The sequence below is a fragment of the Nymphalis io genome, chromosome 20, assembly GCF_905147045.1.
Source record: "Nymphalis io chromosome 20, ilAglIoxx1.1, whole genome shotgun sequence".
Taxonomy (NCBI): Eukaryota; Metazoa; Arthropoda; class Insecta; order Lepidoptera; family Nymphalidae; genus Nymphalis; species Nymphalis io.
In genome coordinates this window covers 5,999,887-6,012,292 of record NC_065907.1, presented here as the reverse complement: position 1 = coordinate 6,012,292, position 12,406 = coordinate 5,999,887, and the positions used below count along the sequence as shown (strand labels likewise).

At 28.0% G+C, this 12,406-nt stretch overlaps 3 protein-coding genes across 3 annotated transcripts; 2 read left to right on the top strand and 1 right to left on the bottom strand.

Moving 5' to 3' along the window:
* Nucleotides 1–1,080: 1,080 nt before the first annotated feature.
* On the top strand, nt 1,081–3,945 carry LOC126776387 (inhibitor of growth protein 2). The gene is made up of 5 exons (XM_050498880.1): nt 1,081–1,322; nt 1,678–1,884; nt 2,043–2,228; nt 2,568–2,687; nt 2,931–3,945. The coding sequence occupies exons 1-5, from the start codon at nt 1,187–1,189 to the stop codon at nt 3,251–3,253; spliced, it is 972 nt and encodes a 323-aa protein (XP_050354837.1). The 5' UTR covers nt 1,081–1,186; the 3' UTR covers nt 3,254–3,945.
* Nucleotides 3,946–3,977: 32 nt separating this feature from the next.
* Nucleotides 3,978–9,882, bottom strand: LOC126776357 (ras association domain-containing protein 8). The gene is made up of 10 exons (XM_050498818.1): nt 9,639–9,882; nt 9,214–9,324; nt 8,970–9,094; nt 8,537–8,725; nt 7,976–8,204; nt 7,375–7,491; nt 6,502–6,704; nt 6,190–6,304; nt 5,586–5,712; nt 3,978–5,445 (listed from the first exon to the last, which is right to left on the bottom strand). Exons 1-10 carry the CDS (start codon nt 9,708–9,710, stop codon nt 5,345–5,347), a joined length of 1,389 nt encoding a protein of 462 aa, XP_050354775.1. The 5' UTR covers nt 9,711–9,882; the 3' UTR covers nt 3,978–5,344.
* A 272-nt stretch (nt 9,883–10,154) lies between these two features.
* Nucleotides 10,155–12,075, top strand: LOC126776442 (dynein light chain Tctex-type 1-like). Its single transcript, XM_050498960.1, has 3 exons — nt 10,155–10,271; nt 10,917–11,085; nt 11,863–12,075. Exons 1-3 carry the CDS (start codon nt 10,248–10,250, stop codon nt 12,015–12,017), a joined length of 348 nt encoding a protein of 115 aa, XP_050354917.1. The 5' UTR covers nt 10,155–10,247; the 3' UTR covers nt 12,018–12,075.
* Nucleotides 12,076–12,406: the final 331 nt, after the last annotated feature.

The window sequence follows — 12,406 nt, the reverse complement described above, 5'->3', positions numbered from 1 at the left end:
TAAAAAATGAAAAAAAAAAAAGAAAATGGAAAAAAAGGAAAATATATATTTAAAAAATAATAATAATAATAAAATAAAATGATGAACAGATTTCATTAAATATGCCGCGTCCATGCTTTTGTATTCCTGAGGTGACACGGCGGGCGATATGTTTAACAAGCTCGTCGATCGTTAATCGAGAAGAAAAAATTTCTTATATCTTATATTAGTTATAATATAATACAATCTTATATTAGTTTGTAACTTTCTCATGTAAGTGAATTTCTGTAATTCTTTATGAGAAATAAATTCTTTAAACTTAAATTATCAAAAACTTTTTATAGTGCGTTATAGCAGCAGAACAATTAGAAAATCAAATGCAATTTGTAAATCTGCGGTTTGTTTACCTTTATTGGAATAGGATATAATTTAACAGTAAGGTTTAAAAGAACGTTTGTGTGCTAAAGGATATTAAATTAGTGACTTTATAGACCTCAGCCTTATGAATGCTCGATCGCTTCCAGTTAATATATAATATATAAAAATAAATAATTTAATTTTTAACAAAATATTTTAAATAAAAATAAAAACATTAATCTTTATAGTGTGATGAAAAGCACTTGCTTAGAATAATAATGAACTACAATAGAATAAATTTCCTTACGAACTGTCATCTAATAATTCCATGAAGTGCTTCAACTTGACGGGTTTTAAAATACATGAATTACTAATTTTTATTATTCTTTTAATAAATAAAAACTCGTAACGGTCAAACTTTATCAAATCTCATTTACATTTATTTTTAGATTTGTTAAGAAGAATGACAAATTTTATAAATGTGTTAGAGTATATTGTTTCCAAACCTTTTCATCTGTTCAGAAATAGCTACTATGAATGAAAATAGCAAATTGTAATTTTGTATTATTATTAAAATTATAACATATCTATATTGATATTTTTATATTAGTTATTTTAGTTGATATTTTTTCCAATAAAATAAATTTAACGCCCATCAACATATACCATCATACAAAAATATCCATTTATTTTTATTGTTGTTTCTAAACTATAATGTCTATGGTTAAGAATAGTTTACGAACGTTTGACGGCTTTGGATTGTATTAACTTGTTATTCCCTTTGAAAGTTAATTATATTTCTATCGTTTCTCGTTATTTCTATAATGAAAGCTATAAGAATTCTTTAGCCATGTTAAATCAAACATCGACAGAAGCGCTTCTTTCAGCGACTTATGTTGAAAACTACTTAGATTGCGTTGAAAATCTACCTAATGACCTGCAACGACATTTATCGCGTATGCGAGAATTAGATGTGACTTACAGAGGTAATTTATATCATTTAGAACTTTTAACTTTGTTATTATGATATACAAATAGTTTCTAATACAAGTTTCAGTTTGAATAAATCATTTGGAATTTGATTACTTGTATGTTGACGTACTCTTTACTTCTCAATCTGCCAAGCATATTTTGACTTACTTATGGCTACTATTCTTTTGACTGTAATAAGATAACTTCAAGCAATAATGTACGAAAAATAAAGTTTAATATTAATAGTTTATTTGATATTTCCACATTGTGTTAATCTCTAGCTTTCTCTTTAACTCCTTTTATCTTTTCCCTAGTACAGTAAATAGGAAACTGCTTTTATTAACTTTACATAATTCTTTTTATAATTAGAGTGCCTCCGGGATGCAGAAACACACTTAGCAGTTTGTATAGCACCCAACACTGAAGAACGCCGTTGTGGAAGAGCAGCATTACGTCTACAAGCAGCTTTAGTTGCAGCACAAGAAATTGGTGATGAAAAACTACAAGTTGTTCAATTACTTCAAGATCTTATTGATAATAAACAGAGATCACTTGATGCCGACCACAAAAAATTGCGTAAGAATAACCTACTTTTTAATTTTTAAAATTCAAATAAAACAAAGTTATTACAAAAAATATATTTTTATTTATATAGTGTTAGGTACCTTTTGTCTTAAATGTGTTATTTACCATATTTAAAGTATAACATTCAATGTGATTGTATATATTTTTAGTTTCATCTTTGGAAGTGAATACAAATGGCACAGCTAAAGAAGAATTACCTCAAGCATCAGAGTCTCGATCTACAGATAAGGACACAAGCACACAACAAGTGCAACAAACACACGCACCCCCTCCCCCTCCTCCTGAGAGATCCAATGATAAAGAAAAAGATAAGGGAGAGAAAGATAAGAGTGGAGGTGAGAGAAATTAATACATTTCATATATTTTTTTAAATAAATAGTTGTACATTTTCTTTATCTAAATGTAAACATGAAAGATTCACAAACTTAAAATTATTAGCTTATCATCAATCTGCTTAATAAAATCATTTATTTAAAAAATATAAGCTTCGATGTATTGTGTGATATCAACACATTAATATGAAATAAAACTTAAGAAATCTTAAAAAAATTTAGTAAACTTTTTTTAAGTGACAATAAAAAAATTTGTTAAGCAGATTTTAAATAAATTAATATCACACTAATATACTTAAGTTTTCCTGAAAAATACATTTTATCTCAATACCCAATTTATAGGTGAACGCTGGTCAAAACGAGCACGACGGTCAAGAACGACAGCAGGAGCTGCGACTGATGGCGCTGATTCAGGCGAACGCGACAACGACCGACATACACACAATACTACACATAAGAAAGGTACATAACTAAACAAAAAGTTCATTAAATCTTTTAATATTTTTAAAACTGAAAATGCTGTATCTGTTTTTATTATTATTGTATACTATTTTTATTTGCTGATAAAAACTGTATAACATAGTTTTTCTCAAATATTTTTATTTATTAAAAAATTCTAAGAAATTTTCACATTTAATTGAACTAGAAAAGTTTGTCTTAATTATTCCCATCAATAAAAAAATAATCGAAACTATTCTTGTGCAGGTATAGGTAAGAAGAAAAAACGTAAAGCTCGTCAGACAGCACAACGCTCTGAAACTCCACCAGAAGAAACAGACGCTATAGATCCAGATGAGCCTCGTTACTGTTTATGTGATCAAATTTCTTATGGTGAGATGATTCTCTGTGACAATGATCTCTGTCCTATTGAGTGGTTCCACTTTTCCTGTGTCTTTCTCACAACAAAGCCAAAAGGCAAATGGTTTTGTCCAAAGTGTCGTGGTGATCGGCCAAATGTGATGAAACCTAAGGGACAATTTCTTAAAGAACTTGAACGGTATAATAGAGAAAAAGAAGAAAAAGCATAGCGATTGCTTGATTACAAGTGAGATGACTGTGATTATTTCGTGCTCTTTGAGAGTTTGCAATGACAGAAAAGAATAGAAATCTATAAAATTAGCATATGACTCTGATTTATATCAGTTTGAATAAGAATTTGGGAAAGATAAAGTATTTGTGTTCAAGGGAATTATAATAAAATATGTATAAAAAATAACAATAGACTACTGTGTCTTACTCTATAAAATATCAACTATCAAAATAATAACTTTTATCTCAAATAAATTTGAGAAATTATGTTTGATCATTAATCAGGCTTAATTTTTAAAGAAAAAATCCAAACCAAATGGAAGAGAAATATATTTAGTCATCTCACATATGCCCGCAGACTATTTTAAAAATATAAGTATTTATAATGTGATGATTATTAATATGTTATTCAGATTTTATAATGTAAAAGAAGAATAAAATACTTTATTGCCAGTTACTAAAAAGGGGATTGAAAAGGATTCATTTTATTTAATAACTTATTCTGGCAAACAATATGTATATATTACAATATTGTTCTCACTGTGAAGAGAATGTTATGACATAATACTATTATTGTAAAGCGTCAAGTTTGTACGCAATTATAACAATTCTGTACAGAAAGTAGTTTTCTTTGATACAGTTAAAGTTAACACATTTTATTTCTTAAAATTAAATATAAGATTTTCAATTATTATTTGTTTTATTTTAAGCACATTATGTAAAAATAAAAAACTGATTTTTTTCTAAATTTCGTATATTCTGTATATGATTATACACAAACTGTCTTAGTTAACCATGCATGAGTACACAGAATAATCCAATATATAAAGAAATAAAATTTAGGATTACTCTTAAACTTTATCTATTATGCTTGTATATATTTCATTTATTAGGCCATACTTCTATGAAAATTGTCTATAACATATTGCAATGGCTTATATTTTCGACTAGATTATTATTATCAATACATTATTTCTATATTGCAAAAACATATGATATTTGATTACACTTGACAGAACCTTACTAGTTTATATAATATAAAAAGTATAAATACATAATATTAAGTTATACAGTCAATTTTATATATAACATAATATTAATAGTACCAACTCGAAAAATATATTGTTGATACCTGAAAGATATTTATTTTATATACTGCACTCATGGCACTACACTTTGATCACTTCAAATATTAATAAAATACATATAATAATTAATTTCTTTAGTTTCTACAAGCCAGTGCTTCGAATGCATACAAATACCAGGAACAACTTGTAAAATTGTATTATTCATATTAAATGCAACTCATACAATTCTAGCATGATATTTTAAATTTGCCACTCTAAAGTTGCATGATGATAATCAGGCTCTTTACCTAAATTGTAACGTGATGAAATAAAGTGGGAAGTTGAGGCAAATAATTGATGACTATCATCTCTAGGATTTTTTCATCATATCTGATCTAAGATGTAAGTAAAGCAAATTTTGATACTTACTATTTTTTAATAATTCAATTAAATTTCTTAAAAGATTTACTGACAACAAAGTCAACATTTTCGTACAGTACACAGCATTATTTTATCTGTGTAACTATAGTTGTGTTCTTTATATTATGAGATGGCAAGATACAATTAATACTTTTATAATATAATTAACATATAAAACACAATTCTTATAACATACTTTGTGACAATGATTAAATATGACACTAATTTGAACACAAATCTAATAAATTATTCACTAAATAATAACTTACAAAACCTGAAAGTTAAATAACAAATTAATAGTAATATTCACACAAAAGTCTATGGCAGTACAATTATACATTGCATAATTATATTAAAACATCTATAAATCAGTTTCAAATCATAATTACCTTTACTACTATGCTAAATGTTATAAAAGTTAAAAGCTTGATTCAGTAAAATTAAAAATCACCACTACACAAATCTATTAACACAACAAACAGTTTGAAAAGTGAATTAAAAATTGTTTTTATAACCAAGTATACTTTGACAATTTATATTTACGCTGTTTTACGAAAGTCCTTATTAAATCACCAAAGGAATAGGTACAATTGTGTTGATGTTTTATACCCATACACCATGGGGATTTTTATTAGTTGGTGCAGCATTTTCAAGTTGTCTTGGTGAACCTATTATTCTACGAGCACTTCCCGCCTTGCACAATCCTAAAAGCATAATTTACAGAGCATTAATATTTATACTTTTTAATAAACAAAATAATATAATATTATAACTACCGAATGTTTTAAAAGTTGGTTAGAAATATTTAAAATAAAATCCTGAAAATATTGATTATATTCCTTACCATCAAGTGGATGTCGTAGTTCATCAACACTGCCAGTTAAACTCTGAAGATTTGCTTCTTTCATCTCTTGGACTAAGCGCTCTACTTGACGCTTCTTCTCCATTATCGCATTCTCTAGAACCCCAACCTAATGAAAATGCATTTTTTAAAATATTATGCTGATTCTTAAAATACAAAATGTAAATTTTAATATTAAGATTGTGTCTGATCCTATTCCAGTCATATTGAATTGCTATCTAATCGGTGATGAAATGAAAAAATGCACCTGTGTTTGCACATAAACTCTAAGAGGACTGGATTTCCGAACTAAATACATCTCAATTGTGACAAACAAACACTTAATATATGATGTATAATACAATATCTTTATATGTTTGTTGAGAAAATTTAATTTGTTCACATTCAATTATGCAAAAACCCAACTGAAAAATATGTTTAATTAATTTTGAAAATAATTAATAACTTCCATTTCTTTGTTGGCCCAGGGCCTTGAACACCCGTTAGAGGGTACCGCTTGTTATCTCCTTTGGCTAGTCATAATTTTGTTTAAGAGAAGAGATTTAAGTCAATACATAATTCTTAACATTTCTTAACTTAATGTTACCTCTCGTTTTAAATTCTCTGCTGTAAGATGATTAATTTCTGTCGCATGTTTTGCTTGTTGTATCTGAGTTTGTAAGTTTTCCATTTCAGCTAGCATAGACCTCTCTAATGCTTGTCTGCAATAAATGCATTACGATTACTTAACATAAAAATTATAAATGCATTTATAACAATAAATCATCATAAATGTATTAGAAATACTTAAATTTTTGGTTGTAAATTGACAGAGTAATAAATAAAATCTGATAAAATAGTAAAATCTATTCACGGTAAAATAGTAAAAAGGTAGCATGGGATGCGTTTTTAAAGTTACCTATTCTCTTGTTGTCGGCTATTTAAAACTCGTTGCTCATTGTGTATATCCTCCATCAATTTTCGAACTTTATTTTTACACTGTAGTAGTTCAGTTTCACAGTTAGCCAGTTTAGACCGGACCAGTACTATTTCTGATTTTAAAGTTTTCTCATTTTGTTTTACAATTTCGCTTTCCTCCTCCACATAGTTAAGAGATTGTACCTGGATGATATCAGATTTATATAGAATTTAATAATAATAAGACATTTTACACAGAAAAAAATATACAAATTTACATCATTATTGATTACAGCAATTGTTTTATAGACGAAAAATTGTGCGCCCGCGGCTTTGCCCGCATGTTGGATAAGAGGAAGGTATGTCATAAAAAAGTAGACCTTCCGCGGGGTTCAAGCTTAGTTCATACCAAATTTTATCAAAATCGGTTATATGTTCTATCCGAAAAAGATTAACAGACAGACAAAGAGACTATATTCGTTTTTATAATATTAGTAAAGATATAGTAGTAACTAAAAGTATACATATATATAGTATACCTTGGGATTACATGAAGTCATATTAACAACAGAATGAATTGGTTTATGAATCATATTTGTAAATAAAAAAGGGGAAGTATACTTTAATCTTACACTATGTATTATCTTATTTTTAAATACATACAAAAAATCATAATTTTAACACAGCATGGGAATTTATTTCAGAACAATGAACCAATCAATTGTAATTTCAAAATATGTTCACATAAGAAATCATTTATAATTTAATTTGGTATGCAATATTTTTCTAAAGAATTATTTAATACTACAAAAATCTAGAATAATATATGTTCAAATCATCAATTGCAATTATTCTAATAAAATATTCCAATCACCTGTTCAGTGCTGATACGAAGTTGGTTATCAGCAGATGTTATTTGTTGTTGTAATAACTCAACTTGTCTTTCCTGTTCTCTACCTTTGTTTTCCCAGTAACCAATCTCTGCATCATACTGTAAACACATTCATAAAGGTCTTATAATTTTTTCACCCTTAAATAAAATAACATAGCATTTTAACCATTGCTTAGCGGATGTTTACTTAAACAGTAATTTCTTCTAATTGGCATTTGTAAAAAGAAAACTCAACATTGTTTAACGAATTACCTGCTAAACACATTTATTAAGACTGCTAATGTTTAATATAAAATACATCAAGATTTTTATAAATGTTTATACCCCATAGAACCATGTTTTACCCAACAGAAAAAAGTTTGTAACATATATAAAATATGAAATATGTATGTAGTGTGTATGTGTGTAGAGTAGTGATATGAAGAGTAGGAATGTTAGTGTATTGAAAATAAATACTTTCATTAAAAATCTCTCTTGCAATCTTGTAAATCAAAGGCCAATTGCAATTAAGGAATTAATATAAGTTAATAAAAGCTAAGCTTACATAAAATAATGTTTTACTTAAATTCTTAATAGTAATAACCTTAATAAGATCCACTTGTTGACTTGAAAGTTTTTCCCTCTGATAATTTACAAGTGATACCAATTCTCTATATTGGCTGTTATAACTAACGGCTTCAGGGCTCCTTTCTTCTTCAGGACACTCCGACAAGTTAACTGGTGACATATGTGGAGTTCTATGTGTTGTACGGTTTGGGGATTTCCTTAAAGCTGAAGGCGGTGGGGGTGATCTATATGGCGGTGGCGGGTCTCTGTTAAATGTTAAAATTATCAGCTAATGAAAGCATGTGTTAAGATGTTTGTTAAAAAAGTTGGTCTAATTATAGTCATTTAACTTAAAATTATCCATAAATAGTTTGACTATTTTATTTAATCATTTATTAGATATACTAATTTATTGTACCAATAAGTCCAGGTCTATTCTCTTTTATTCAATGCATTTAAATGTAATTTGGTGAATAAATTAACAAAACCTAAATGAGAGATGAGACTATTTCAGTTTGTGTAAAAATAATAACAAAGTATTTTCAATAATAATTATCTTTCATATTATTAATTTATTGCATTCCCGTTTAGTTCTTACCTATAAGGTGGGACATCTTTAAGCACTGGACTGTTAGATTCAGGAGATTTAGCTTGCTGCACACCCTTCACCACACCAACAGGATTACCAGGGGAAGTGTTATTTACATTATTAAGTGTAGGGGTAGTGTTCACCCTATTAGTTGAATTTTTTTTATCTGTTGCATTCACATTGGATATATTATGACTCCTGTTAAGAAAAATATTATTTTATTGAAATTATGTTATAATTTCATTCAACTGTTATGCTTACAAGTAATGTTTCTTTTATACACATATTTTGATTTGTTGCTTAAGATTGTGAAATGACTTCTAAAACAATTTAAATGAATACTTTGTAAGACTACTCTTTATGAGATTCTTTAATGTCTTTATAATCACATACACAATTATATTTGTGATATCAGTGTTACTTAATATAATAATATACAAACCCATTTCCTATTGGTGATCTAGAGTTATGAGTAGATTGTAAAGGTTTTTGGTTACTGCTATTGTTATCAGATCTTCTTAATATAAATTGTATATCATTCGAATATTCACCCCATTTCATCAGAATCTAAAACATAGTATTACATTCTGAAATTAAGAATCTGATTCCAAATAACATTAAGCAACTACTGTTTTATAATGCTTTAGATTTTTTTTTGTTATCGTCGTAAATACCTCGCCTTTTACCTTTAAGGGATATTCCTGTGGAGCTAAAAGTCGCTCATTGTTTCTCCATCTTTCTATCAATGTAAATCTTCCCACTTTGCCAGTAGCATGAGCCAAAGCAAATACTACATCCTGAATTTTAATAAAATCGTAATCTTAGATTAAACATACATGTATATATAAAAGGCGTAGTTGTAATGGTATTACGATATAGAAAAATCGTAATACCATTACAACTATGCCTAAATACTCATGAATTAAAATTACAGCTTACTATAACTAAACTGATTCTAAATTTATACCTCCGAAATTGCTCTAAAAAACTTAGAAGCACGGAAAAAAATAGTCGTAAGTCAATTAAGCGTTTGTACTGTTCGTAGAATAAGAAATACTACTAATATAATTTTAAACCTTTAATAATAGCTATGAGAAATAATTCTACTGACCTGGCAAGTGGTAGTCTCCGTCACCCCACAAACAATCCTTTGTATTCCCTCGACCCAGACCTTCAGCTCCATTAATTTAAAACGATTAACTTACTATTAACATATATTTAAGAAGCCATTATATATTTTAGTCAATACATAAGCAACCTTTTTTTCTATAAAAAACAAATGGAAGTAATACAACACAAACATTCCGAATTTACTATAGAAAATATTAAGCTCAAAACTTCGAAGTGGGTTACGAGCAGAATCGTTCGGAAATGTACGTAACTATACGTATAATATGTGACAGATAGGTAAATAAATACTTTGAATAATATTTTTTAAGCTTTACAATATTTTGAGCTCATGGTTTTTATTGAAATTATTTATATTTTACTTTTACATTTATTAATGTGGTTGTATGTACATATACAATAGTATATAATTCGATGTTGTCCTTCAAAAAATAATTTTAAAACAGAAAAAGGAAACGATCGAATTTTAAAAGCTGAGTCTGAATCTGTTTGTTTATAAATATTAAATAGGTACAATAATTATACTCATTTTCAACTATTCAGTTATTATAAAAGGTTAGAGTAACGATTGCATGTGTAAGTATTACTAATAATGGCACAAGAAGACGATGAAGAGGTATTATATTCATGTTGTTTCTAATAAAAAGGAAATCCAATGCTTTCATTAGTAGAACTAATTATTATCTTTGATAAAATTTTAGTAGCACACCATTAGAGAATAAAAAAAATGTCCTACTATGTGGACCAACAATTTATTTATTTAACTTTTAATGAGTTAATATTACTTTGTAAAACTTGCTCGTTAGGAGTGAAGAACTGATCCACTGCTCTTGAAACGAATTTATTAAATTTCATAACGACGCACGTTAAATGGATGTATAAATAAATAAGCTCGAAATATACAGCTTTCGAACTTATTGAAACCATATTGAAACCTATTTCTAATACTATAATCTCTTGCCCATCTAAAGAAGCCCTTAAGGCTTAAACATTTCAACCTAACAAGCCAGGTACCTACATCTTATTTTTTGCTATTAACATCAAACGGGTTTTCGGCATAAAAGTTTTATTTGTTAAATACATATATATTTTTAACCGACTGACTCATGAGTCTAATCTGGCTCTTTGACCAATACATCTAAGGCGACTGCGTCGTCACTTGTTATAAAAACTGCTACTTTCAAATATATAAGCATAATGATATGCATCGTTAACCATAGTTTTCATTAATAATGTATTTCCATTAGTAATTTTTTTGCAGGATCTTTCGTTTAACGTCGAGGAAGTTCAGAATATTGTGAGAGATAACATTGAATTTTGTCTTGGAGGAAACACTTACAGCCATTCTCGAGTTCCACAATGGATAACTGTCATTACAGAAAAGACGTTGACCAGGCTTAATAAACTTAACAAACCATTTAAATATATTAGTAAGTTTAAATGTGTCTTACATATTTTGATATTGTTTCTGATTCTTTTCAAATCCCATTTTATTTTAATCCAATAAAAAGGGACGGAGAAGTGCCCTATTGTGCAGCAAAGAGCAGTAGGAAAATTATGGGCTGTTACTTTGTCTATAGAAAAATAGATTTTTATTAACATTATCATTAACACTATTTGGAAATAAGAGTAGTAAAATTCATAACATATAATACACAATAACATGCAAACTCATAAAGATATTTTTTCCTTAATTTTTAATTTAAAAAAACGAAGCGCTCGTAATCATTCGATAATATCAATCGAAAAGAAAACGCGCGTGGTTTTCAGTAAGATGTATGTGCCTATTAAAGCAGTAGGTACAAGCGAATAGATGGTTATTATTGTTTTCTTAATAATTAACTTGGTTTCTAAACAACAAATTGCAATGCCGAAAAATATAATCATCCTATTAAGAGCAGCATTAATTTGGCAAAAATAAAGTTAGGTTGTAGGCTCTTGTAACTTTTCAGTTGTAATTAGGTATATTCTATTCTATTTTAACGTTTTACACAAAAAACGCCCGAGGCATGAAAACAAATAAGGTAGTTACATCTTTTTTTTAAAAATTAATGTCGCACAATATAAAAGTTGCCAATTTTCCTTTGTCCAGCCAATCTGGAGTCTGAATAATAACGATTAAATTGTTTTATATGTTACTATTAATAAATAAATAATTTTAACAGCTCAAGTGTAGAACAAGTAATAAATTAATAATTTATTTTTAGTGAGAATAACGGTGACACAGAAAAATGGTTCTGGCTTACACACAGCGGCCGCGTACTTTTGGGATATAGCGACGGATGGAACTTGCACAGTGCGCTGGGAAAATAAATACATGTATTGCATTATAAATATATGGGCGCTCTCTCTACAAATGTAATAAAACATTATATAATATTTGTCTATTTATTGTAATAAATTACAACTATATTTTTTTAATATAAGTAAGTAAAAAACGTTTATCTACCATTGAATATTTTTTTATAAAACTTTAGTACCTTATCAAAACAACTTAAAAAACCATTATTGCGATCATAATAAAATGCGATGTTATTTTAAAAAAAAATGAGTTTTTTTTTAACAACAAAAAGCATTTCACATTCATCATACCGCTCTTCCGTTCCCTCCGCACCTCACCGCAACCTCGCTTACACCCTATTTTCTATTCTCAGCACAATATAATCGATACAATTATAACTTTTTCAACCGATTTTTTAAGAGAAGGTTTTCACCTCTTAGTGACATACAAACATATCACTAAATTTTTGA

Bases quoted from the DNA above. Each gene is read 5' to 3' on its own strand.
- LOC126776387 (XM_050498880.1), top strand. From the start codon at position 1,187: ATGTTAAATCAAACATCGACAGAAGCGCTTCTTTCAGCGACTTATGTT. The intron at 1,885-2,042 runs GTAAGAATAACC...ATATATTTTTAG, and splicing joins TGCCGACCACAAAAAATTGC to TTTCATCTTTGGAAGTGAAT. The intron at 2,688-2,930 runs GTACATAACTAA...ATTCTTGTGCAG, and splicing joins CAATACTACACATAAGAAAG to GTATAGGTAAGAAGAAAAAA.
- LOC126776357 (XM_050498818.1), bottom strand. From the start codon at position 9,710: ATGGAGCTGAAGGTCTGGGTCGAGGGAATACAAAGGATTGTTTGTGGG. The intron at 6,705-7,374 runs GTGATTGGAATA...GATATCATCCAG, and splicing joins TTCGTATCAGCACTGAACAG to GTACAATCTCTTAACTATGT. The intron at 5,446-5,585 runs GTAAGGAATATA...TTATGCTTTTAG, and splicing joins ACTACGACATCCACTTGATG to GATTGTGCAAGGCGGGAAGT.
- LOC126776442 (XM_050498960.1), top strand. From the start codon at position 10,248: ATGGCACAAGAAGACGATGAAGAG. The intron at 10,272-10,916 runs GTATTATATTCA...ATTTTTTTGCAG, and splicing joins CACAAGAAGACGATGAAGAG to GATCTTTCGTTTAACGTCGA. The intron at 11,086-11,862 runs GTAAGTTTAAAT...ATTTATTTTTAG, and splicing joins CAAACCATTTAAATATATTA to TGAGAATAACGGTGACACAG.